This window comes from Alosa pseudoharengus, unplaced genomic scaffold (assembly GCF_046254945.1).
Source record: "Alosa pseudoharengus isolate Yale_2024_CS ecotype anadromous, Long Island Sound unplaced genomic scaffold, YU_APseudo_1.1 YU_APseudo_1.1_scf_4, whole genome shotgun sequence".
NCBI lineage: Eukaryota > Metazoa > Chordata > Actinopteri > Clupeiformes > Clupeidae > Alosa > Alosa pseudoharengus.
Genome location: NW_027468774.1, coordinates 44329930 through 44354405, shown reverse-complemented (window position 1 = coordinate 44354405; position 24476 = coordinate 44329930). Strand labels below are relative to the sequence as shown.

General features: G+C 42.9%; 2 protein-coding genes across 4 annotated transcripts; one reads left to right on the top strand and one right to left on the bottom strand.

The window, feature by feature from the left end:
- Window positions 1-101: 101 nt before the first annotated feature.
- Window positions 102-22904, top strand: LOC143102734 (uncharacterized). 3 transcript variants are annotated; one of them, XM_076266537.1, is made up of 6 exons: window positions 102-260; window positions 1041-2866; window positions 3128-3221; window positions 3802-3851; window positions 4403-4462; window positions 22818-22904. In XM_076266537.1, exons 2-5 carry the CDS (start codon window positions 1043-1045, stop codon window positions 4430-4432), a joined length of 1998 nt encoding a protein of 665 aa, XP_076122652.1. In that variant the 5' UTR covers window positions 102-260; window positions 1041-1042; the 3' UTR covers window positions 4433-4462; window positions 22818-22904. The 3 variants fall into 3 exon arrangements, with proteins under 3 accessions (XP_076122652.1, XP_076122650.1, XP_076122651.1); XM_076266535.1 differs by lacking the exon at window positions 22818-22904 and adding an exon at window positions 8399-9133; XM_076266536.1 differs by lacking the exon at window positions 22818-22904 and adding an exon at window positions 8399-9133 and having other exon boundaries at window positions 4403-4470.
- unm_sa1261 (un-named sa1261) lies at window positions 16304-23020 on the bottom strand. Its single transcript, XM_076266538.1, has 3 exons — window positions 22796-23020; window positions 19907-20109; window positions 16304-18487 (listed from the first exon to the last, which is right to left on the bottom strand). Exons 1-3 carry the CDS (start codon window positions 22971-22973, stop codon window positions 17597-17599), a joined length of 1272 nt encoding a protein of 423 aa, XP_076122653.1. The 5' UTR covers window positions 22974-23020; the 3' UTR covers window positions 16304-17596.
- Between the last annotated feature and the right edge of the window lie 1456 nt (window positions 23021-24476).

The window sequence follows — 24476 nt, the reverse complement described above, 5'->3', positions numbered from 1 at the left end:
GAAAAGTTTTGTTGCTGGACCTATTCAAACTGCCCTGCAGCTGCCTTCATCATGTCTGACTATCCCATGATGCTTCGCAGTGTGGCAGCCGCGGCCAACAGCTGACTGGAGGAACCCGGTTGGAAGTGTAGCTCGTGGACCTGTTCTTGGATATGGGCTTCATTTAGTACCGTAAATGTTTTACGTGTGAATTGTGCCTTCGGCGCCATGATATTCTCTCGGAATATCTTCTCCTGTGAGATATGAGGTAGCATTTGTTGGTAAGTACCTTAGATAATTTAAATGTGATATAAACTGGGATAGCTTGCTAACGTTAGCTAGCTGGATAACTGCTAGCTCAGAAGCTAACAGTGTTGCTTCTTTTGTTACCAGTTTAGCTAGCGTGGCTAGGTAGCCATAGCCTTTAACTTTCATTTACACTATCAGTTGATGTGACTAGACACCTGCACTTGTCGTCCTGATCCCATTGTATTCAGTGATAGCTGAATAGACTCTTTACATTTTCAATTGACTTTATTTTTAATCAGACATTATAGAAACAACACGTAACTCTAAACTTATTGGGCAAGAATCAACTCCGTTTTCTTCCTGTTTTGCTCTTTAAATGGGTTCTTCTGCTAAGACACCGGTCCCCACTTCAAATTTGTTATATCGATTGCCTTGTGTTCTTCTCATGTGTCTGACTGCTGCTGACCCTATTTTACACTGAATGGGTCACACCACCACAGATGTATGACAGGCAATTAGAGTTCACACTATGGATGCGCTGTCTCACTAGCGACACACAGTGTTATGTCAGTTCCTTCCCTTAACTTTGCCTCATAGTCACCCAGTTTCGCCAGTCTCAGGGTTATAGCAACGATTAATGATTTTATTTTATTTTTTAAAATACGTTTTGGCGTTCTCAGAATGATTTTGACACTTCCAGTTTTAACATGGTTGGAGGGAGTTAAGTGAAATATCAACAGTAAACTAATATGCAGTCTCATAATGTCTTTTTTTATTGATTGATATTGACACGTTCACATGTTATGTTACAGTTATGGAACCTCTGAACCAGTCAAACCTGATCCATTGTCAAGATTCCCTTCTGCCAGCTTTGAACTTTTCAATGAATTTCAAAAAAAGCCACATTAGTTCAAGATCCACAGAGGCATTGATGAAAAAGCCAACTTGGTGTGATCTTGGCACAGCTGGCCAAAGTCCAAAGGGTTTTTCTGGTGTCAGAGCAGAACATAGTATTTCCCAGCCTTGTCCGCAGACTCCAACACCGGATGACCCAAAGGTTGCTCACAGGAAACCATTTGATACAAGTCCTCGTTTAGGCTCCCAAAGCAGGTCTAATGGACACCTGCCTGCTAGTCATTTTCCCTCTGTAGTCTACAACTGCAAGGCAGAACTACCGAAGAAAGACATGGTCAGGAACGCTGATCAGGAGGTGCCACGTCACTCAAGTAGACATCCCAGGGTGAACCACCAAAATGGACTTGCCAGCCATTTGCCAATGCCAAAGGCTGCTGGGAAAAATGCAATGGGCTTTCTTGGGTGTAACAGTAATCAGACCAATTCTTCAACACCATGGGTGTCTAAATCTGTATGTCCCTCAAAGGGCTATAAGACTGTTGTTGAAAGTAGTGTTGGTACTCCTAAGCTGCCATCGCATAATGTCTCATATCAAGCCATCACTTCACAGGGGCACAAGGTCAGCCCGATTCATAAAAAAGTAATGGTTAAGCACATTGCTGAGGTCAGACATTCTTCTCCTGTATACATCGAGAGTGATGACAGTGATGTCGTAGAGGTGCCTGTGTCCAACTATAGCAAAAACACCCCAAGTCCCCAAGTATCCACGAGCCCACAGCTATCAGCTTGTGCACAGACTCATCATAATAACCACACTAACACAAATAGCACTGGTTTTTCAGGAGAATGTGGAGACGATGCCATGTACATTTGGGCAAGTGAATACTCTACCTCAGGGGTTTTTGCTGCACAGCCCCCAGAACCCACATCCAGCAATGCATCCTCTGACGAGGAAATTGGAGCCCCCTGTGAAGTGACAAAAGTGAATGCACAACCGACACCAAAGCAGCAGAAGACCAGGAGCCCTGGACAGGCTAAGGCCTCGGCTGGCAAAGTCCCTCCTGCCAAGCGCAAGCGGAAGAAGCATCGCCAGGCCCCGTCATCTTCCTCCTCCATGTTCGCGCCCCAAGAACCAGAAATCAAGCTGAAATATGCCAACCTGAGCCAGAAGGAAGAGAAGAAGGACAACCGGGTGGACGCCAACTTCTGCCCCTACGTGCGCGTTGAGGTCAGGGGGGTTTCCGCCTGCACCGTGGTCAACTGGCAGGAGGAGGAGGAGGCCTTGCGGAAGAAGGGGCGCCAACGCTCCGCTGCGCCGCTAAGGCCTGCTGCTCAGGCCACGGGGACGGTCCCTACCACCTCCTGCCTGCGCCTGGGCCGCCTGAACGCCGACAGCAGAGGGATGCCCACACAGACCTGCAGCCTGTGCGGCTGGCCCGCCAACAGCATGGGCCTGGGAGACCTGCACGGGCCGTACTACCCCTTCAAATGCAACCCACCCTCGAAGCTGCTGGACCAGTGGGACCCGAGGGAGGCGCAGAACACAGAATGCGCCGGAGCCAGTCAGGGTTCCGTAGAGAACTCCCCAGGGAATCCCAGCAAGAGGCCCCGCAGAGACTGGGCCAAAGACGACGGCTCCGAAGCTGCTGCTGTGTTGGTGGCGGACCGGAACTCTGGCGAGCGCTGGCTGCATGAGGATTGCAGCATCTGGTCTGCAGGTGTCTTCCTGATCAAAGGGAGGCTGTACGGGCTGGAGGAGGCCATCAGGCTCGCGGAGGAGACTGTGAGTTAAAACTCCGCACTTAAACAGAACACCTGTGGAATAGCGCCCAGTAAAGCACTCTTGTGAAATAGTGTGATGATTTCCTTACATTCAGACACATCCATATTTGGATTTTGTCTATTGTTTTATAGCTTTAGAAGGTACAAAAGTAAAAAAAAAATACTTGTACAAGTATGTTTTAAGGTCAGGGTCCAAGTTCTTATATCATTGCATCATGTATTCTGGTGGAAGGTGAGTGCCCTTACGACGTCTTTTCTGCAGGTTTGTTCATGCTGCCACAAAGTGGGAGCCACACTGGGCTGTTTCTTTAAGGGATGCTGCAATAAGTACCATTACATCTGTGCCCTGCAGTCAGGTGAGTGTGGCACGCCAACGAGCCCACAGTTTATATGGTCACAGTCTCACTGGAGCAAGCGTGCATTTGAAAAGAGACAAGGGCACAGTTTGGAAACAGATAGATATGTATTTTTGCAGCGTAAAATTGTGTGATTAAAAAGTTTTGGGTTCACCTAAAATGTAAAAAGTTACCCATACGTAACCAATTTACAAAAACATTACGCACCCACTCTTTCATCCACCTAAAACTGGTAAATCAGGTCAGCATTTACATAAGTCACAAAAGACAGGTCACGGAAACTGTCTGTTGTTTTTTTGTTTTGTTTCGATGTTAGAACCACTGCGGTGGCAGATCCAATGAGAGATGTCATGTCAGGGGTCTCGCTGAACAAATGTGGCAAAGTGTCAGAGGAGTTAGTCAGCCTGCTTTCAATCCAGCACTTCCTGTGTGTGGGAGGCACTTCTGGACTGTCTGGCCTCTTCTTTAAACTGGTGTGTCTGTCTGTCTAAATGTGGCCGTGTGAGTGTGAGGGAGAAAGAGAGTTAAACGGGATGTCTCATTCCTGTTATCTAATCCATACATTTCTTTTTTTTTTTAGGCTGTCTACTGAGTGAGGACAACTTTTCCATGAGATGCCCCAAGCACAAGGTAGTCATTTTTGACATATATTACTGTATACACCTGATGACCCCACAACTTACCTAGACCCACACAGTGTCACTGTAATTGTTAAAAGTCAAGTCATTTACCTTCATTGTGTAAAATAGAAATGTAAAGAAACAAATACATTAAGACGATCTGAAAGCAAGAAACAAGGGCAAAATGTTTCAGGGAATTATATTGGGAAACATTGTTTTTTTTATTATACATTTAGTTTCTTCTAGATCCAGAAGCATTATACCACAATAAAATACTTGATGGTCCTTTAATCACAATGTTAGGGCATGCCACAACAATAGCCAAAAGACATTGTTCAAATGGTATTTCTTGGGTCATTTAATGATGAATGTGGTGTGATGAAGTTGTCAGGGAAACAAGGACCTGGTTGGTTGAGGGATGTAGATGATTCAAACCTCATTCATGCCAAAATGTCAGCAGTAACTTTGATTCATTTAAACCGACTTTTAGATTAAAAAATTATCTTTGACAGCCAGAGATAATGAAATGTGAGCCAGTGTTAATCTCCGTCTCCTCCCCAGAACAAGTCGCACCGACCTGTCACTAGATGACGAGCAAGAAGAGACAGGGTGCCAGTGAAGGTGTGTGGGTGAGCTTATTTCTGCACTGGTGGCTGGAAAGCCTATGTTCTTTCCTCATTTAACTAATCCTTTTTTAAACAGAATGACATATGTATAAACTATTTTGACATTTAAAACAACAGCACTGTCACGAGGAGCATTGCTTATGAACAAAGAGTTTATGTGAATGTTGTCTCGGCATCTTGGGTAATTTGTCAGCAAAGATTTTCTAACATCAAGACCTGTAGCGTCACCGCTGCCATAGCTTAATTTTGAGGAAGACACAGTTTGACACGATTGAGTACATTAACACTGCAAGGTTTCCTAAAGAAATCCATTCCTACTCCTACATGACAATATTAATTTGTGTACCGGTACATTGAAAAGAGAAGACAAGAAGGAGAGGCTGCTGCACTTCTTTGCTACTACAGTCGAGGTGCTGTGTAGATGCAGTAAGTACTGCTTCCATCATCAGCAACCACAATGTTAGGAAATGTCAGTAGTATGTCATTAAATAATATAATTATATTATTATAAATTAGTATAATTAAAATCTAGGGGTGTCATGCATCTTGTCAGTAGAGAAAGAGACCTAAACTTTGAAAAAGCTGGGCCTGCTAGCTAGACAAAGCTATCAGATGAGATCCAAATAGAATCACCAAGAAACAGTATATGCTACTGTACATGCATAACTGTGTTGTCAGTAGAAAGCTCAGAATCTCTACAATCGATAAGAAAATCTCAAATTACTGCATTAATATTACTTCTTAAATTAAACATGTAAACTAAAATATGGCTCCAAAAATGTATTGGGTCCTTCCGTGTCAAGTCAGACAAAATCCAGGAATAGTTTTTGCTCAAAGCTCAGTCTACCTAATACTTAGGACCCAAAACTAAGACCTGTAAAATATTTCTGTGAAATTCCAATGTTTTCATACATTTTTTCACACTTGATTTTGTATCATTTTTACACTCAGAAATGCCTTATCTTGGAGGCCATGTTTGGGCATTAATTTCTTGAAAAGTATTAGTCTTAGTCTGACCAAACTTTCACATATCACATATATTTTAAAGTGCCAACTAGCTACCCCACATACCAAGTGCCTACTAGCTACCCCACATACCAAGTGTGCCTACTAGCTACCCCACATACCAAGTGTGCCTACTAGCTACCCCACATACCAAGTGCCTACTAGCTACCCCACATACCAAGTGCCTACTAGCTACCCCACATACAATTTTAATCCTATGAAAATGACCAAAAAACACAACTTCCCCATTATATGTGGAGAGCTCGAATATTGGTACAACATTAAAGGTAGTATCAGCGATTGCTGGGTAACGTCACTTCTGTTGATGTTCAAACAAAACAGAGAGCTAGCTCGCTACTCCCTCCCCCTCCCTCCCGTGCAATTGAAACTCTTCTAAACGCGCATCTCGTCGGTTATTGGTTGAAACACTTTATTTTGCCTTTGAGTGGTTGCCAACACTTGTTTGTAGCAATTGTTTTTGTGTACAGATCTCGGAGCCTAGGCTGCCTACAGAGACGCGTTTTTTTGATGGCCTGCTTATGGGGCAGGCAGCTAGCAGATCATTAGGGAAGATTAGATGATCATTTATGTTTGGGCCTTTTTTGGGCCTGAAATCGCTGATACAACCTTTAATAAAATATATTATGTAAAGAAAAAAAATAATGATTCCAAATGCGTACGAAAACAAGTTTATACTACCCATAATGTCACTCTTTTTGCACTTTTTCCCAAATCTACAACAACAACCTTATCTGATGAGACACGGAATGACCCTATTAGGATTATTGGCATATATTATTTATTGGCATTGTATTTGTCCTGTCAAATTGTAGAGATGTCATGCGTCTTGTCTTGACTTGCAGTCAGATGGGTTGGGCAAACAGTCACCGAGGAGCTACATTGCCCACTGTAAAATGTGACCATAATTACCTTTTTGTGATTATTCCTTTATTAAATAATCCATGTTAAATAATCCAAAATACCATTTCACCTTGTTTTGTTTTGGTTCTGGGGACTACTAGTTTTCAGTCGACGGTTTCAGTATATCTAAGGTCTCTAGCAGGTATGGCATTAGCATTTCTGCAAAGTATTTAGGGCCCAAGCCATTTAGTGTCTTGTATAAAGTAAGTAGGAGCTTGAATTAAATTCTGAATCTTAGCTGGCAGACTGTGCAAAGACTTGAAGGTTGGAGTAGTTTGCTCTCTTGGCAGCCTTCTGAGTTAACTGTACCTGTCTGATGGATGTCTTGGGGAGGCCAGTTAGAAGAACGTTTCATTAGTCAACCCTGCAGAATATGAAAGTGTGGATAAGCTTTTCTAAATCCTGCCTAGAAACAAAATCTCTGATTTTACCTGTTTCTGAGGTGCCAAAATGGTGATTTGGTGATGACTCATGATTATTGAAATTAAGATTCCATTTACATTTATTCATTTAGCAGACACTGTTGTCCAAAGTGACTTAACATTATGTCAACTAGGGATTACATTGTCCCTGGAGCAACTTGGGCTTGGTCAAAGCAGGGAATTGAACCCACAACTCTCAGGCTACTGCACGCTAGCCCAGCTCCTTAACCACTACTCTACCACCGCCCTGACATGTGTACTCGTCCAAAGTGCCCTAGATTCTTAAAAGGCGCCAATTTTCGATCTTTCTTCTTTGTTTCTCAGTCTTTGTCAGATGTTGTGGAGGTTATCACAGAAGCCATTCGTTTTTAAGTTATTATTGATCTGGTTAAAAACGTCTGTCTTAAATAATTTGAAATGGGCCTTGAGAGAAAGTGGAATAGAACATTATGTCCAATATTTCAATATGTGGTTTAATGTTCTGCATTATGTCCAATATTCCAATATGTGGTTTAATGTTCTGCATTTCTCATTAGTGGGTCACTTTGATACTAAAAGTATGATTCTATAATGACTGTATGATATCTGTACTGTCCCTGAGTATATCTGTGTGTGACTATGTATTTAGATAAGCGGGAATATTATGACTTTACAGTATTTCACTGTCCTGCATGGCTGTGTCAGTAGCTATCTGCCAGGTGCCAGGTTGCCACTAATCAGAGTCTGATTCAGTGTAGTCCACGTGAGATGGGATGACCAACGCCATCTCCCGTCAGCCTGGAAGGATGCTTAAACCCTATTTCCTTGTCTAGTTAGAGCAGCTGATAGATATTTAGGTGAAGTCATGCTGTCTCTCCCTTGATGCACATCATTGAAAAATAAACTCTGTTCCTGATTTTTCTTACTATTGGTCTGACTGGGTCTCTATTCATCTGTGGTATCAAAATTACCATCAGCCTGTAGTTGTTAACTGACTGAGAAGTCAAGGTTTCTTTTCTTCAGGTGAGGTTTGATACCTGCAGTCTTACGTGAGGCTTGGAAAATGCCTGAGGTTAACATCTCACTAATAACCCAGACAGACAGTAAAATATAGCCATGTGGACCTCCAAGTGGATCGGTAAGCTGGCCTTTAAGTATGACATGACGAAGGTGTGTCCCAGTAATTTTATGCAGAGAGTGGACAGAAAGACCAACTCATCTAATTGCCTCTGTGGTCTACCTTGCAAGAGCATTTGCGATAACTGAATAGAGCTGAATAGAGTCAAGAAAGGAGTAGCTCAGTCAGGTCACGTAGGAGTAGGCTCGCTATTCTCTTGACCAGCATTTCAACCAGTCTTTTTAGAAGAAAATTTAGTGCATTTTGGTAACATAACCCAGCTTTAGTGCTATAACAGTAGAGAGACCGTGAAATCTATACCTCCCAAAACAGCAGTTTGATACTTCAAGTCACTTCTGACTTGCTATATAATAATAGTGATAATAACAATATCTAAAATAATTTACATCAGCGTTGAATGTGATCTGAAGTTAACATTGGAACAGCACAGTTGGGACGATGCATTCACACTGTATCTCTTCTACAGATCAACCCTGTTTGCCATGAAGCTGGTGACGCGGTCCCTTACCCCGTGCCTTCAGCGCAGCACACAACCTGCAGGGATGGCTGAAATGGGTCCTCCGCAAATGTTTACATTAATTAATGTGATGATTTTTAAAATTGTTTATTTTTTTTTTATTTATTTTTTTTAAAGAAAAATAGGTTTACAATTTACAAAAAAAGGACCAATGGAGTTTGGGACTTTTACTTTTTAAATTTTTTCCCTTCTTTCCTGGTTTGTGGCTAGTTTAACTGGTGTCCATTAAGGCCGTATATGAGTCAGTACTCAGACCTTATGGTCATCAAATAGAAAGGCAGAAGGTTAATTGAAGAAACGTTTTAAACTGATTTTGCCCTTGAGGTCCAACTTTTTATTTGTAATTTATTTTGTGTTTTACAAAAAAAAATGAGTGAGTAGAATGAATGAATACGTGGGACCCAGACCCTTGTCATTGATGTGAAAATATTTATTTCTTACTTGCTTTTTTTTAACATGTGTATTTATTACTTGAGAATCAGTGTGAGGGAGGGACCTTTGGAATATTGTCCCACGGAACCTTTGAGTTGCTGTTCACATTCCATCTGCTGCTCACCTAATGAAATGCTGCATTGGCATCTGGGCTGGGCAGATACATCTGTTCTATTTGCCGCTACTCAATTTCACCATACTCCTTGTGCTTTGCAAATAAGTTGGATTTCAATAAATTCCTTTATTACTTAACTAGTCGTGGTGTGCTCTTTGGCTGCTGGCCTCATCCCCCATGTTTGGTGTGAAGTGTCTGAAAGGCCTCGGTGCGATGCTTTATGTTCCCTCTTCAATAAGCCATCAGGATGGAGGGCTGTTGGGGGAGGAAGGGAGCAGAAGGCGCTGCCAGGATGTTCTTCTCGAACGGGGGCGCTAGAACAGCCCTCCCATCTGGGTTGTAGTGGCAATGGAGGGAGAAGCCCAGAGAAAGAGACAGATCCCCATATGCAGCCCTGTTAGCTGCTCGGCATGGCATTGCCGTTGGAAAGTGGAACTGCACCCTTAAATGAGTTTTTATGAGCTGTAAACTAAATTATATGACTGAGCTGTGGTGACACATCAGAGCTAGTTTTAACATTGTTAGTATTTAACAAAGTTAGTATTTCTATGGAAATTTGCTGGTGAATGTCATATCCAGATTAAGACATCATTCAAGAGTTCACACCCCTTCCTCAGCCCAGCTGGGGAGGAAGTTATGCTTTGACTATTTCCCTTTTTTCCCCCTACAGGCTTGCTTAATCAAATATATTCAATCAATATATCAAATAATTTCAATATTTGCAATTCTCAGTGCAGCTCAAATATAGAGCCAATACGTGGTGTCCCTGCTGCCACAAAGTTATATTTTTGGACCCTTCATTTGGTGCTGGAATGTTTTTTCATATTAGTACTTTCATTTCCACCTCCCAGAAATCTTCATTGTGTTGAAATCTCCCTGAAGCCATTGCTTTTTTGGTTTATGACTCATAATACCCTGTCCGACCTAGTGCAGTGCTAAGCTGCCTGTAGGGCTTTTCATGCTATATTCAGCATCAAAAGCAAGAGAGAGAGAGAAGGAGAGAAATATTTCTGAGCTGAGTGCAACTGCAGGAGGATAGCGATTGTCACTCTGACCTGTGGATATTGTATGTTCCTTGTATCCCTCATCACCTCCTTTGACATACTCAGAGTAGCACGTCTCCTTTTGTCTGACTGAAAAAATAGCATGGCATCTGGTCCACATCCATATGTAGGATCTGCCTCATACTGTGCCTTTATGCAAGCAAGTTGCTCTTTTTTATGTATTTGCCAATCAATATGAACCTGTGCATTTAATCATTCGCATTGCCTTGTTTTGTTTCTTAGAATAGCCTCTAAAAGACCATATGGAAAGTTGCTACACAAAAGAGGGGTTCCATATGTTCACTTGGAGAGAAAAGTACATCCTCGGTGACTCATTCACTGTTTTGGTCCATTTTCTGTCTGCATTATTCCACATTTTAATGTATTAATGTTTACCATATTAACTCCATTTCGCTTAGCCTGATTAATGTATTGTCTAAAACAGTCATCCCCACCCAAATGAAACCTATGCATAATCTATCTTCGAGATTAATTTTGCAATGTAATTTAATTAATTCTGCAATGTACTGTAATCATCAAGTGAATACTATGGAAAATCACTCTATTGCACCTGCCAGGGCCCTTTGTATGGTTTGCTTGACTGTGATTGCTTGACCCTGTTGGTCCTGTGCTGCAAAATCAATTGAAAATTCACTTTATATGTTTTGACATTTCTAAATGCAGGGCATCATCCATGCATACATACAATCCAATGCTCCAGTATGTAGTTGTTCTGCAGGGCCATTTCCAATGGCATGTTGTGTGGGTGAGCATCTCAGCATCCCTGTGGGTGTGTGTGCCCATTAAGCTTCAATTAGGGCTGTAGCAGGGCCATGGGGCGTTTTTGTGTGGCGGTGCGGAAGCTCGAGGCGTGTGGAGACGGCAGCAAGTCGCTCGGGGACTCGGAGGCGCTGCGATCAGCGCTGAGCATTCTCAGGCGAGCGAGTCCCCTTTTGAAGTCCTCTCGGTGCCTTTCTGCATGGTGCGATGAGTCATGGCCGCTGTTTATCTTCTTGGATGTTAACTGGAAAAGGAGGGTGTGTGTGTGTGTGTGTGTGTGTGTGAGAGAGGAGGGGTTTGGTGGTTGGCTTGTTGCACAAGGTTTCTCACTTATATAGTTGATGCCTCTCCATTTCTCTCCTCTGCTCTCCAGCTTGCTTTGCTCCCTGGTTCACATGCAGAAATGTTCCTTTGTTCCTTCACCATCACAGCACATAGCTATGCTCAGCTTTAAGTCTCAGAGTGTTCCTGCATGGAGTCTTTTTTCTAGTCCTCCTGTTAAGAGGCATCTGGAAGCATGATCAGCAAGCCTTGGTGGCCACAGTATACAGTATAAGCCTAAGGCAATGTCAGTGATGTGGTATTATTGCACTTTTGTCTCCAGATGTTGTCTACTCTGTCACTATATGAACACCATGATCTTTTCAATCTGTCTTTAGTTGGGTTGGAAATGGGTTGGGGATACATGTAAAAGTCAAAGGGAATGTAAATACGTAATTGCTCTTGCACAGTGGCCCGTATCTTGTGTGCAGCTCAACTCCAGAAGATTCCTTTTTAAGATTCAGTCTGCCCACACTTCTGTCCTATAGCTCTCTGCTCTCGCTTTACTGATGCTGATTCCTGAAACCTCTTTGGAGAAGTTCTCTCTGCAAGGCAGCAAATGTTTACTCACAGCCCCATTGGTTGGCTCCCTACCTCCTCCCACTATATTTCAGTGTCAGGGTTTTTCGTAGACTCAGGACTAATGTAGTAAGTCAGCAAGCCACATGCAAGGACTTGATGGGATTTCAAAGAATGTAGTGACAAGACTGACATATAAGCAAGCAACCCTTTACTGTAGCCGAAATGAACCTAAATCATCACTGGCAATGTATTCCAATCCAGAACCGCTTGTCCTTCCTCTGTCTGTTCCATCTGCTCTGTTGTTGCCAGGATACCTGTTCCCTCAGTAAATGCGTTGCCACTCATCTGAATTGTAAATAACATTTTAGCTGCTTCTACAGGAGCAGAGCCAACTTTGTAATTTGTGTAACATTTTAGCTGATCTGTAGCCGACAGGCCACCAGGCTAACCAGAGGTCAAGGAGGCATTTAGCAGAACCCAATGTTACACTTATATCAATGTCATAGGCAAGGCTGTTATGTTTTTTGTTTGTGTGTATTTGTTAAAGCTTTGAATAATTGATTTGATTGGCCAAATAGGCCTACATTTGTGCCTTGCCCCTTTCAGCGATAGGCCTACAGCACTATATGCTTTCATGAACAGGGGGAAACAGAAAGTGTGTTACCTCAGTCAGTTCACAACCAGGAGGTGTCTGCATTCACTATGAGAGTTGAGACGAGATGGTAATCACTGCCTAATTAGTGTATTTTAACATGAGTTGCTAATGCTAACACATCGACAACCCCATACCACCTGTTTCCCCCTCCCCTCAGTGTGTGTGTGTGACTGGTGATGGTAACAGCTTTGCAGGGCAGGCGCACTGCTCGCATTTCCTTTCCTGCATCTCTGCTGCTCCAGTGAGCGTATTTTTCTCCTGCCTGTCCACCCTGAAAGAGATTGTAGCGATGAGCTAGCCCTCTGGATGAGCGTGTATCAGCACTGGTGTCTCGCTCACCCCTTCCCTTCTTGCCTCCATGGACATCATTCATGATGTGTTTGGTTTTGTCTTTGTGATTAGCTGTTGCACAGATATTTTTGTATTCTTTTTGCAGCAGGTCTAGACAACAGGCCTTTTCCTCATGGCCTCTAAGAGCACATTTCTCATTTTTTATTTTCTGGATAGACCTGGGCTTCTTGTTGCCGTATTTCAGTCATCACAAGGAAGTATTGCTTTGGCTTTGAAAATAAATTGGTCTGTTTTACACTCACTAGTGAAGGCTTAAAGTCTGAGGGCTTAAGAATAGAATCTCCTTTGAACAATTTCATAAGAGATCACTGTGTGTGTGTGTGTGTGTGTGTGTGTGTGTGTGTGTGTGTGTGTGTGTGTGTGTGTGTGTGTGTGTGTGTGTGTGTGTGTGTGTGTGTGTGTGTGTGTGTGTGTGTGTGTGTGTGTGTGTGTGTGTGTGTGTGTGTGTGTGTGTGTGTGTGTGTGTGTGTGTGTGTGTGTGTGTGTGTGTGTGTGTGTGTGTGCGCGCACTGAGGAGATTGTGCTGCTGGTTATGAGTAGGAAGGAACAGAGCACTCTACCGCCCACCTCAAGCTTTAATAGCTGTTGGGGTCAGCTGTTTTGGCTTGGGCCTTGGCTAGGCATCAAATTTAATGGAGGTAAGCGACGAGGCGGGAAACAAGGTACAAAGGTACAGAACATTGCATCTGCACTACTAGGCCTACCATTTCTACCGACCACTTCTGGAAAATGACAGTCATCACAACTTGTGTGAAGGAGGTCCCTGTGCAAATGCCTCAACAGAGTTGGAGTCCTGTTTGATTATAATCATCACACCACTATTTGAGAGGCAGCTTTGCCCACTTAGCATGCTGCTTCTGTGATGTAACTGGCAGTAACTCCAGTGCTCTGGTACACTTTTCTGTCTTACTGCCAACAGGCTGCTCACTTGTTTCCCCTAGCTACACACACAAACACCTCTCTCCCATGCACCTAGGGATTCTTCACACTTCAAAGGGACAGAGCAAATGCATCCATTTTCTTTATTTCATCTTTAATGAGAGGAAAGAAAAAAAAGAGAAGTCTCGGAGAGGACAGGTTGCCATTAGATGGCTCTGCGGTATAAGACAAGAGTTCTGTAGCGAGTCTAGCGACACACTTTTTTTTTTCTTTTAAACTACACACTACTCTTCCACACACCACACAACGGCACATGAAGAGGATGCATCAGAGACACAGAGGTTCCATAACATTTCTAACAGCACTGTACACCAAGACAGCTGTCTCTAATGCCATTTTTTTCTTTTTTTGTTTTGTTTTGTTTGTTGTTGCTGTTTTTCTTTTTTTGTCCCACACGGACTGCTTTGGGTCATGGTTTGAAAAAAAAAGACGTGAGGTTCTCGTCCTTTTTTTTGACATGAGTAGAGCCACTGAATTCCATAGACGATGACTATTGCACAAAGAGGTACCACAGTCTGTGGCAAAACTGTCAATCAAAGTAGTGAAGAGAATCTGGAGAGGTCGGCTCCATCGATGCTACAATAAAAGACCTGTACCACTGTTGACAAGAAGGCTATGTATTTATTTCCAGTGTCTTTTTCAGAACAGTATTTTATTCATGCAGTTATTTCTTCAAAAAAGGACAAACAAATACAGGACTTTGTCTCAAAAATGTTCCTTTACCCACCATCATTGCCGTTGAGAAATGCAGAACTCCAGCCATTTTTGGAGAGGGGAATGTCAGTCTTTTTTGAATGAATTTTATGTCATTTTCAAGTCCATCCTTATCGCATGTGCTCAGATTTCCTTCTGGTAAAACAACAGAGGGCACGGCAGGATGGCCAACAAACGTTAATCCATGACTTTGGTGGGGGGGACAGAGAGCTGTCTGCCCAGCATTCAGAGAGAAATCGGATATTCCCTTCTTCATTTTCAGTAGCTGCTTTCATCATGCACTCTCTCTCTCTCGCTCTCTCTCTCAGTGTACAGTAAAAATGCAGGTAGTAAATGACCAGTAACCCTCACATCCAGAACATTATAGTGATGCAAGTTTGTGGCAATGCAAAATGTCATCACATAATAGACGTCATAGGTGTGGATACGGCTTTCATATTATTTTTGACCATGCAGTTTCAAACAAATGCTCTTGGCTTTAACACATCTACACAAATGATGACCCCATAAAAATGTGTATAAAATAGACAGTGGGGTCAAATCATTCAATGCCTTACTAAGAGGAAAAACAAAAGTGTCAATCAGTTCCTTGGCTTTACAGAAAATCAAGATATTCCAATAAAAAATAGCCTCACCCACTGAGAAACTTAAGAGAGAAAAAAAGAAAACTATTAGCAGAACATGAGGGATTATCTTGAAACACTTCAGACTGCATCTTGAGGGTGATACGGTAGTGTTAACCTGTCAGTATCTACTGTCCATGTGAACTGAGATACCCCTGGAGGTCAATGAAAGCTCTGTAGATGTCCGGCCATAAAAGCTGTTACTTTTCATCGGCTCATTTTGCTTGTCACCACTAAATGAAATCTGCTCAGAGTTTATGGAGAAACAACTGACTTTCAACAACTTCAGAAACAATATAAACACAACACGTTTTTACAGAATGCTGTTACATGACTTTAACTTCAAAATGCAGACAGATGTCTTGTACCCAATATTAAGCTGTCATCTGTAGTACATAATTACATTTTAATATAATAATGCCACACCTGTCTACCCATAATATCTATAAAGTAACCTCTTCTTGGTTTACTGGAGGCCAGCTTTCTACAGTGATTAAATCAATTCCACATCAGTAATCTTGTACAGTCTCTCTTAAATGCCTTGTATATTCAATTCTTCACTTTTTTAAGAATTTGTGGCTTGGAGTGTTATGCAAGGCACTGAAACAAACTACTGGTGCTTTTTGTATAATTTGGGGCTAATTTTCATATCTTCAAAGGTGATGTTTCACTTATAACAGACTTTCATTAATTTCCATTAATATTTAAGTACCAGAAATTAAACCAAATAATTGCAAGCAAATTGTAGAAACACTTCAGGAGTACGTCCACATGCACAGATACTGGTGGCATATGAACAGTGTATTGTTCTTGTCATTAAAATCAAGTCTTTCATCAGTCAGATTAGTGGCTAGTTAGATTGCAGTCAAGTGATATAGTTAGAGTGTGCTGTCCAGTGCTTCATTTCAATTTCTTTACAAGGACTCATTAATGTAATTAATATCTCCTGCCTCATTTCATTTCAAATATTCTGACCTTAACATCAGCATTGCTCTTGAGAGATGTTTCAGTCCATGTGGGCCAGATGTTCTGAAGTCATTTTTCTGCAGTTTGACACAGGGAAGTTAATTTGCAGGCTTGAGAAAGCAGGTCTTAGCATGACATTGCAAACGCAAGTGTCCAAATAGCGCTGTACGTGGCAAGAGGGAGAATACTAATCTTTCCCTGCAGATGGATCTCAGCACTCTCCACAGGTGGTCTGCCAATCTGTGACAGAAAGCATTTCCTCTGTGTCTCTGCAAATGACTACTTGGCAGCACTGTGTCTACAGTACACTTTTCTTACATAATCCAAACCTGGTTTTATTGGGTTAAGTGCTTTGTTTGGGGGGGGGGGCTAAATTGCTAAATGATTTGAGATTCTGGTGATGTAATCATTTAACTGTCTTGCTGTTACAAAGCAATACATACCTGAGTACAAAGAAAAGGGGGGGGGGATAAACAAAATCCTCCATATGTTTTTTACACCTGTGTGTGCATGTGCATCTGTGTACATGAGCATGTGGTGTAGCAGCTATACAGTCTTCTCAAGTCCTCAACTCCCTTGCTAGGGCCTAACCCAGTGACATCATACAAAACAGAGAACCCCGTAGCTTATTGTTCCAGTAGTAAACCCAAAGCATGTAAACATGACCCCATTCTCTGGTTCTCGGATAAACATTACTCCTTTGTTTTCTTGGTTCAGAGTAAGACTGGCAACTATTTGTTGTTGTTTCCACAGCTCGAACAGTGGTTGAGGGGCAGGGAGGTGATGGTGCAGGACTGCTCTCACAAAATGACTTGTTATTTTATTTAACTATACTTTGTACATTTGGTAAACCAAACGATGAGGCCTTGATTGATGTTCCCTAACTGCAGCTGTGGTCATAAAGGTTAGTTGTTTTTAAAAACCCAATGTTACCACTTAAAAATTAATGGCCACAAATAAAGGTTAAGATTCAAATAAATAACTTATGTCAGCCAAACAAGAAAAAAAAACTCTTCCATGGGTTCATACCCACAAACACGCAAGTATATAAACACAGTAGACCCACTGTTGACATTGCATTTACAAATTGATAATCAAGCATAACTTAACAGTTGGTTCAGAACTGTCCATTTTACACGTCTTCATCTGCGGAGGCATCCATCCCTGTGTTTTTTGTGTTTGTTGCTTCCTTTTGTTGTTCATTTCTTTTTAAAGGTTTGCTTGTTTGGTCTTTACTGCACAATGTTGTTTTTGATATATTGCTTTAGGGAAATGAGGTTCATGCCAGATCCACTGCAAAAATAAAATGGAGGGCAGGCGTCTTGTCCTTTGAGTTAGTTTTCAGGGGATGCAGTTTGGTCTCCATTGTTGTTTGTTTACTGTTGTGGGTGTTAATGTGACCTTGTCACCTCCTTCACACACAGGGTGGATGAGCTGTGATTGTCTTCCTCTCTCCCTCACACTTTGTCAGGGTGACACTGGGAATTTGGAAAGTGAAATGTCACCTCTGTCTAAACTAGCTCATGTCCTTTCCCATTGTCCGTCATTCACACCCAGATACACAGTCTTATCGGTCTTGTCTCTCTTCACATCCTCCCCTGACCACAAGGTGGCCAGTGTTTCAGTAATAATCTAAACTGCATCTGCCTGACAGCTTACTAACAAAAATAAAACGGCTATCAACGGTTACACACAAATCTCGATGGGTGTGGTGACCAGGATGCGGCCGCCATTGCCGTTGCTGTCGCGAGAGCCACGCTCGTAGCCGCCGTTGGAGGCGGGCGAGCTGTTGACCGAGGAGGAGTAGTGTGAGGCTGCCACGGGCTCCATGACAATGCCGCCCTTGGTCACCACAGCTGTCAGGCTCTGCTGCTTCAGACGTTCGATGAGCTCCTCTTCCTCGGACGACGAAGAGCAGCTGAGCTCGGCGGGATGGCCGCTGCCGCCCGCGGAGGATGAGGAAGAGTGAGCCCCCGCCCCAGCCGACGACACCGCCGAAGGTGACACCGATCCCGTGACGACACCGGGCATGTTTCCATTCTCCGTGTCCAGCATCCAGTAGTCGTCGAAGTGGGCAAAGACGTCCTTGACGGAGCAGCGGCGGTCCTGCTGGATGGCGAGCAGCCGGCGGAACATGCGCAGTGCCTCGGGCGTGAAGCGGCGCCACTGCGAGGGCACCTGGGCCGAGCGGCCGCGCTGCCAGCGGGAGAACTCCTCGTAGAAGGCGTCCGACGGCAGCGCCTTCTCCCACGGGAAATTGCCCGTGAGCATGCAGAAGAGGAGCACGCCGAACGCCCACACGTCCGTGCTGGGCTCCACCAGGAAGCCGTCGCGCCGCGAGGCATCGCACAGCTCGGGGGCCGTGTACGGGATGGTGCCGCTGACACGCTTGACCGGTGAGCCGGCGCGCCGCGTCATGCCGAAGTCCGACAGCTTGACCTTGTGGCACTCGCGATCGAAGATGAGCACGTTCTCGGGCTTAATGTCGCGGTGCACCAGCTTCCTGCCATGCAGGAAGTCCAGGCCAATAGCCACCTGGCGGACACAGCGCTTGGCAACAGCCTCAGGGAGACCCACCTGGATACGGAAAAAAAGTGAGAGAATGTCGGTCAGATATGCAGAAAGCAGACTTAGCTATCCAAGGAAAAGAACTAAAAGAGGCTCATCAGAACCTGTTTTAACATTTCCTGGAAAGTAAAATAGACAGCATGAGATTTGTTTTATTTTTTTTAAACTGTGAGGGACCGGAATGAGAGAAAGTGAAGAAGTATAAACCCAAAAGTGCCCTGAACATGAGCACAATACACAAGGTCATAGCATTATGCCTACTTTTGAAAGCTTCCCACGTCTGAAAAAATAGTATATGCTAGTCATTTCATGTGAAAATGCTACACGTTGTCCCTTTTTAACTTCACTGTTGGTAGGAGAGCTTATTGTCATTTTAAAGCAACACCAAAGAACTTTTCCTCTGTTGCATGCACGCTATTTGTTTATCCAGCAACGGCTTTGCAAATAACGATGTCCATAGACATGGTAGAATATGTTGCATGATTTTATGAAAGTATTATGTATTGCGACATCATGCAAGTCAAATGTGTAGTTTCTTATGTCTCATTCCATCGAACTACAAGCCCGCTACCCGATCTGGCAAACTTACATAGTGCGGTTATAGCCGATAGAGGGCCGCGAAGCGAATGCAGAAGTGCCGTTCACCCTGTTACGAGTTGATGAACCACGGAAACAATTTTGGAAACATTATTTTAAGGTACAAAAAACTCTTTGGTGTTGCTTTAAAACATTGCCTAATCTCAGAGTATATCCCCTGAAACATTTGTCATGAAAAAGCATCTAAAAATAAGCCTCTATGTTGGACTCGCGGCTAACCTGACTCTCGCCAGATGAATTTCGTTCCGCTTAGCTCCGCCTAGCTTCACTCACATCCATCTGGGACCTCTTCCATTGAGAGTGATTTCTGCAACCGATTTTATGGTTCAGCCAATCAGGACGCAGGGCGGGAGTTTCATAGATGTGACATAGCGTAGAAGCGACTGTGAGACTGTTCTCAGCGTCACAGGTTGGCTTCGATGTGTGTGGTTGAAGTAGCACGTCAATAGATGATGGACAAGTGGCTTATCCAATCATATGCAAGCATTTTTTTATTAGGCCCAGCCTTCTGAAGCAACACTTCAATGGAAAGACTCTGATACAAGCATTTCAACTCAAACTCTTAACTGAACTGATACTCATGAAAAGTTTTTACCCATTATCAGTGTCAATTTGTTTCATTTTTTCAATTTGTTATATTTCACAATGTTTAATTTCTAATAGCTGTTATTACACACAATAAACAAGATAACTCAGAAACACTGGTAGATACTGGTGGCCTTTCATCATATCCTGTGAGAGACGACTGAAGTAATAAGAGCTCAGAAGCATACACTTGATTGTGCTGACAAATACACACACACACACACCAAATCACGCCTCTTCCCTCACCTGGGGTGGAATGATGTCGAAGAGGTCACCGGCGGAGGCGTACTCCTGGGCGAAGATGTAGTAGTCGTCTGTCTCGAAAGCGATGCCGTGCATGTTGATGATGTATGGGCAGGGCGACAGGTAGAGGGAGATGCTGTACTCTCGCAGGAAGCTCTTCAGCTTGGTGGTCTTCTTCCGCAGATACTTCAGGGCCATTTTAGTGCCTGTGGGACACACAAGGGCATACCAACGACTCAATATATTGTAGAATAAAATAATCATATAGGTGTACAAAAATCAACGCATAGCTGACATTCTAAAGAAGGTGTCGCAATAGGAGATTCGACCAAGACGTGGTGTAATTTCTAACATTGCACACTAAAGAACATTCGTTTATGTCACCATAAAAGACAATTGGTATTTTCATCAGGTCTTGGACGAATCCTATTTGATTATGACAGAGTGGATTCATCTAAGCATCATATTAGGTGTCATTGTGCACTGGTCGACTTCTCGGTCCTTAAATATGTACAGTTCTGCTTCATACTGGTCGCTCCATATCAAACTATGTTTTTCAGGGGGCGAAAGCTATTAAAATTCAAATGCTTGTCTTGCTCCAAGAAAACCTTAGTCTAAGGTCAACTCTACTTTCCTCAGGGTCTGAGGCTTGTAAGCAAGTGTTCTGTTTTAAGAACGACTGCATCTGAAATTAGATAGATAATAACTCTCTTCTGTGCTCTCAGACTGCCGGTGAATCCTTTCTCTTCATTTATAATGTAAGGACACTAGAAGCAATAGAATGGATTTGGAGTCTGGGGGGAGTCGTATGGGAAGGAAATGGTCCAAAGTATCTCCAATACTGACATGCTGTTTATTTTTTTTCCACCAATGACGAGAATGCACAGGAACTAGACGAGACTTGAGTGGAGCTCTGAGTTTGAAAACTGACACTGATGGACAGCGATGCTGTTGTGGTTGTCTGTCTTTCCCGTAATCGTGATTGCACAGAACAAAGCCATGGAATTAAAAAGCCTCCTGCGGTTCCCCCACTGCAGCACGGGGAGATTGTTGGAGACCAACTAGCCAGATGGGAATCTTTCCACTCCTTTTGCTCTTCCACTCAGAGACACGGATGGTAAAATTCAGTGCATCGCTCAAGACTCTACAAAGCAGTCAGCTCGCTTTGAGCAGCTTAGTAAAGCACAGAAACAGCCAGACAGCTGCATGAAATCCTGTCAATCATCTTCTCTGCGGGATGTGAACGTTGAAAAAGGGCAGTCATACAAATACATAATTATCCAGTTAGACTCATTGCACAAATATGTATTCTCATAGAGTCATTTGTTCTCTATGTGAAAAAAGGTATTTCCATATTATGAAAGATTAATTACGAGTGCATAATTTCCACTGTTATATTGGATAGTTAAACACAACAGTTCTTGAGCACACCCTGGATATAGCATTTATTTAGAGGGATGTACCCTCAAGAGCCGAATGCATCAGAGCAGCAGTGAAACTAAAATGCTTCTGCATGTCTTGCTTAAATCTTATTCTTGCAATGCTTAAAAAGATGCATAAAATAGTCAAGTCAAGTCAAGTCAGATTTATTTGTATATGCATATATATAAAATGCATAAAAAGATCAAGCAAACACCAGAAACTACAACCCCCCCCCCCCCACACACACACACACACACACTGTGTCTGCTTTTGGGTAATGACCCACCATTCCATGACTGCAATCGCTGCTCTTTTGCTGTATCACAGTGGTGTGCATAAAGATAGGACGTGCAGAGTATATCACTGCATCATAAAACTATTACCATCAAGAGGGAGTGGGCTGCTAAATTGATCGTGCTAATGTAAGTAAGCACCCAAAGTTATTTTTCATTGCCAACTACTCCCTAAGCTGTAATTCATAACCTTTATGTTACACTCTGGCCCTTCTCCCTAATATCATACTCCATTACACAGCTATGGGTGGGGCGTCTTAGAACGTGAGCTGTACAAATGCCATAAATACTCATATACTCAAGAGCAGAGGCAAAAAGCACTCCATGAGTGAGCTGTATGTTAGCCAGTGCCAATGTACAGGCAAAGTGGAGGCATACTCAACAAACAGAAGGTCGCTCAAAAAGCCTGTCTTTTTGTGTGCTCTCCGAAAAAAAAGGCCTGCTCATTTTGCATCGGCAACAGATGGTGAGCTCTTTTTTCACTGCCCACCAAAAAAAAAGGTAAAGAATAGACCAGTGAAACTACGTACGCTCAATAGCATCATTAGCCCTCACTACACACAGAGTTAAAGTGTGTATACATGGGAGATATAGAGCCTTTGAAACAGACCTCGCTGCCAAGGCATTAGGACAAATCGTGAAGAATTTGCTTGCATTCTCACAGCACCCTGGTCAGATTTCTGAGAGGTGAATGTTTTGATAAGTAATCTGCACAGGTCTTTCACTTTATGTACATCCATCTTTGCAAAGAATGTGCATTGCCGTCTGCTCACACCCTGACAAGTAGGTTTCTCCAGAGCAGCTGGGAGTCGGAAAATAAAGGATCAAGGCGTATTAGTTTGCCTCAAGTTACAGAGGCCAGATTCAACACATTTGGAACAGCACGATGTAAGCACTTTGAGTATTCAGAATGTGACAGTCTGCACCAAATTGGCTCTGGCAGATGCCTTTGATGAAAGCCCCTTTAACTCTCTACATTTTCATTTCAGTATTCTTGTCTACACAGAGAAAAAGATACATGTTTGATATTATTTAGATTAGATAGATTAGAATTAGAAAAATACATGTTTGATATTATTTAGATTAGATAGATTAGAATTAGAAAAATGCATGTTATTTTAGATTAGATCGATTATAATGAGATATTCTGTTGCTTCTGTTTGAGCACCTGTCTCACCTCTGATTTTGTGGACTACAAGGTCCACCTTGCCGTAGGTCCCCTTGCCCAGCTCGCGGATGACCTCATAGTACCTGTTGATCTCCAGCTTCTCCATGTTCTGAGCGGCGATGAGCTGCAGCTCCTCCAGAATGTCGATGGAGGCGCGGGAGACGCGGGGCGAGGAGGATGAGGTCATGCTTCTGGACGGAGAGGCCGAGAACTTAGGCGGGAGATCTGGACGATGTGGAGACTGAGAGGAGAGAAATGGAAGAAAGGTGAGGAATGTATTTCTCCTTTTTTCATTTCATCTTTCTTATCTTTTTTAACATTGGAACTAATGGGCGGGGGGGTTGAAAATGTCATATCTTTGTCTTGCTGTCTCAAAGACAGCAACACATGCACACACACTCTCTTATCACAAACATCAGTGTGACAATGACTGGATTTATCGGAGCCCAAAGAAGCAAGGAAAAAAAAATTATGTAACATTTTGCATCCTGCTCTACTTCCTACTCAGCGGAACTCCTTTCAAGTGCAAAAGATCACACGCGCGCGCATCGGTCCCTGACAGGAACAGCGCACCAAAGGAGAACAAAAACCAGAACACTGTTTGAAAACAAAAAGGTGAAATTTCAAAAGGGCCTGGCAAGTTCCCGTTAGCATGACAAAAGCGGATCTCTCTCTCTCTTCTCCCCATTCAAGCCTTTGCCTCACACACACACACACACACACACACACACACACACACACACACCCAGTCTCAGTACACCGTGCCAACTTTTTTGCCCCTTATGTAACTCCAATTAACATTTCACCTCGTAAGTCAGTCAATAAAGCGCTATGAATGTGCTCAGCTGAGCGAGGAGCACTGAGGTATTGAGGGGGCTCAGTGTGATGCCCTGCGGAAGTGGCACTCCCAGGGAGCTGAACATGTGAGCCGCGCCGCAACCTCACATACTCATGGGGAAATCTGGTAGCAAAGGAAGGAGGAAAACCCAAATGGAAAAAGTCTTAAACTTCAAATGGACATTTTCATGTAGTATAGTATATATGTTAATGTGCATAATTATTGTCCCTTTCTTTCACATACAACAAGAAGATAGATATATAGATAGATAGATAGATACGTTATTGATCCCCAGGGGAAATTCAAGAATAAGTATTCAATGTGAAAAGCATCCAAACTCTTTACCAAACTTTTATCATGCAAACACATGAGGAGTGTGATTCCTATGTATCTTTCATTGATCTTTTCCAATATGGAAAACATCATTGATTATTTTGGACATTTTAATTATTTGATTAAATACTGCAATGTCATTACGTTTTGCAATTTGTTTAAACCATGCAAGGTAAATGCATTAATCTTAATCCCTACTAAGTATAAGTATAAGTAAGTGTAAGTATACATACTCTTTTGATGGTCTTTTCATTTATCCCAATCCGTGAATTAGTGAAACACACTCAGCACACAGTGAACACACAGTAAGGTGAAGCACACACTAATCCCGGCGCAGTGAGCTGCCTGCTATAGCGGCGCTCGGGGAGCAGTGAGGGGTTAGATGCCTTGCTCAAGGGCACTTCAGCCGTTCCTACTGGTCGGGGTTCGAACTGGCAACCCTCCGGTTACAAGTCCGAAGCGCTAACCAGTAGGCCACGGCTGCCCTACTATTCCATTTTATCTCTCTACAATTTTTAT

Coding starts and splice junctions, on each gene's coding strand:
- LOC143102734 (XM_076266537.1), top strand. CDS start 1,043: ATGGAACCTCTGAACCAGTCAAACCTGATCCATTGTCAAGATTCCCTT. Junction 3,222..3,801: donor CATCTGTGCCCTGCAGTCAG/GTGAGTGTGGCA, acceptor TTTTTTTTTTAG/GCTGTCTACTGAGTGAGGAC. Junction 3,852..4,402: donor TGAGATGCCCCAAGCACAAG/GTAGTCATTTTT, acceptor TCTCCTCCCCAG/AACAAGTCGCACCGACCTGT.
- unm_sa1261 (XM_076266538.1), bottom strand. CDS start 22,973: ATGACCTCATCCTCCTCGCCCCGCGTCTCCCGCGCCTCCATCGACATT. Junction 20,110..22,795: donor TGTAGTCCACAAAATCAGAG/GTGAGACAGGTG, acceptor TGTGTCCCACAG/GCACTAAAATGGCCCTGAAG. Junction 18,488..19,906: donor TCGACATCATTCCACCCCAG/GTGAGGGAAGAG, acceptor TTCCGTATCCAG/GTGGGTCTCCCTGAGGCTGT.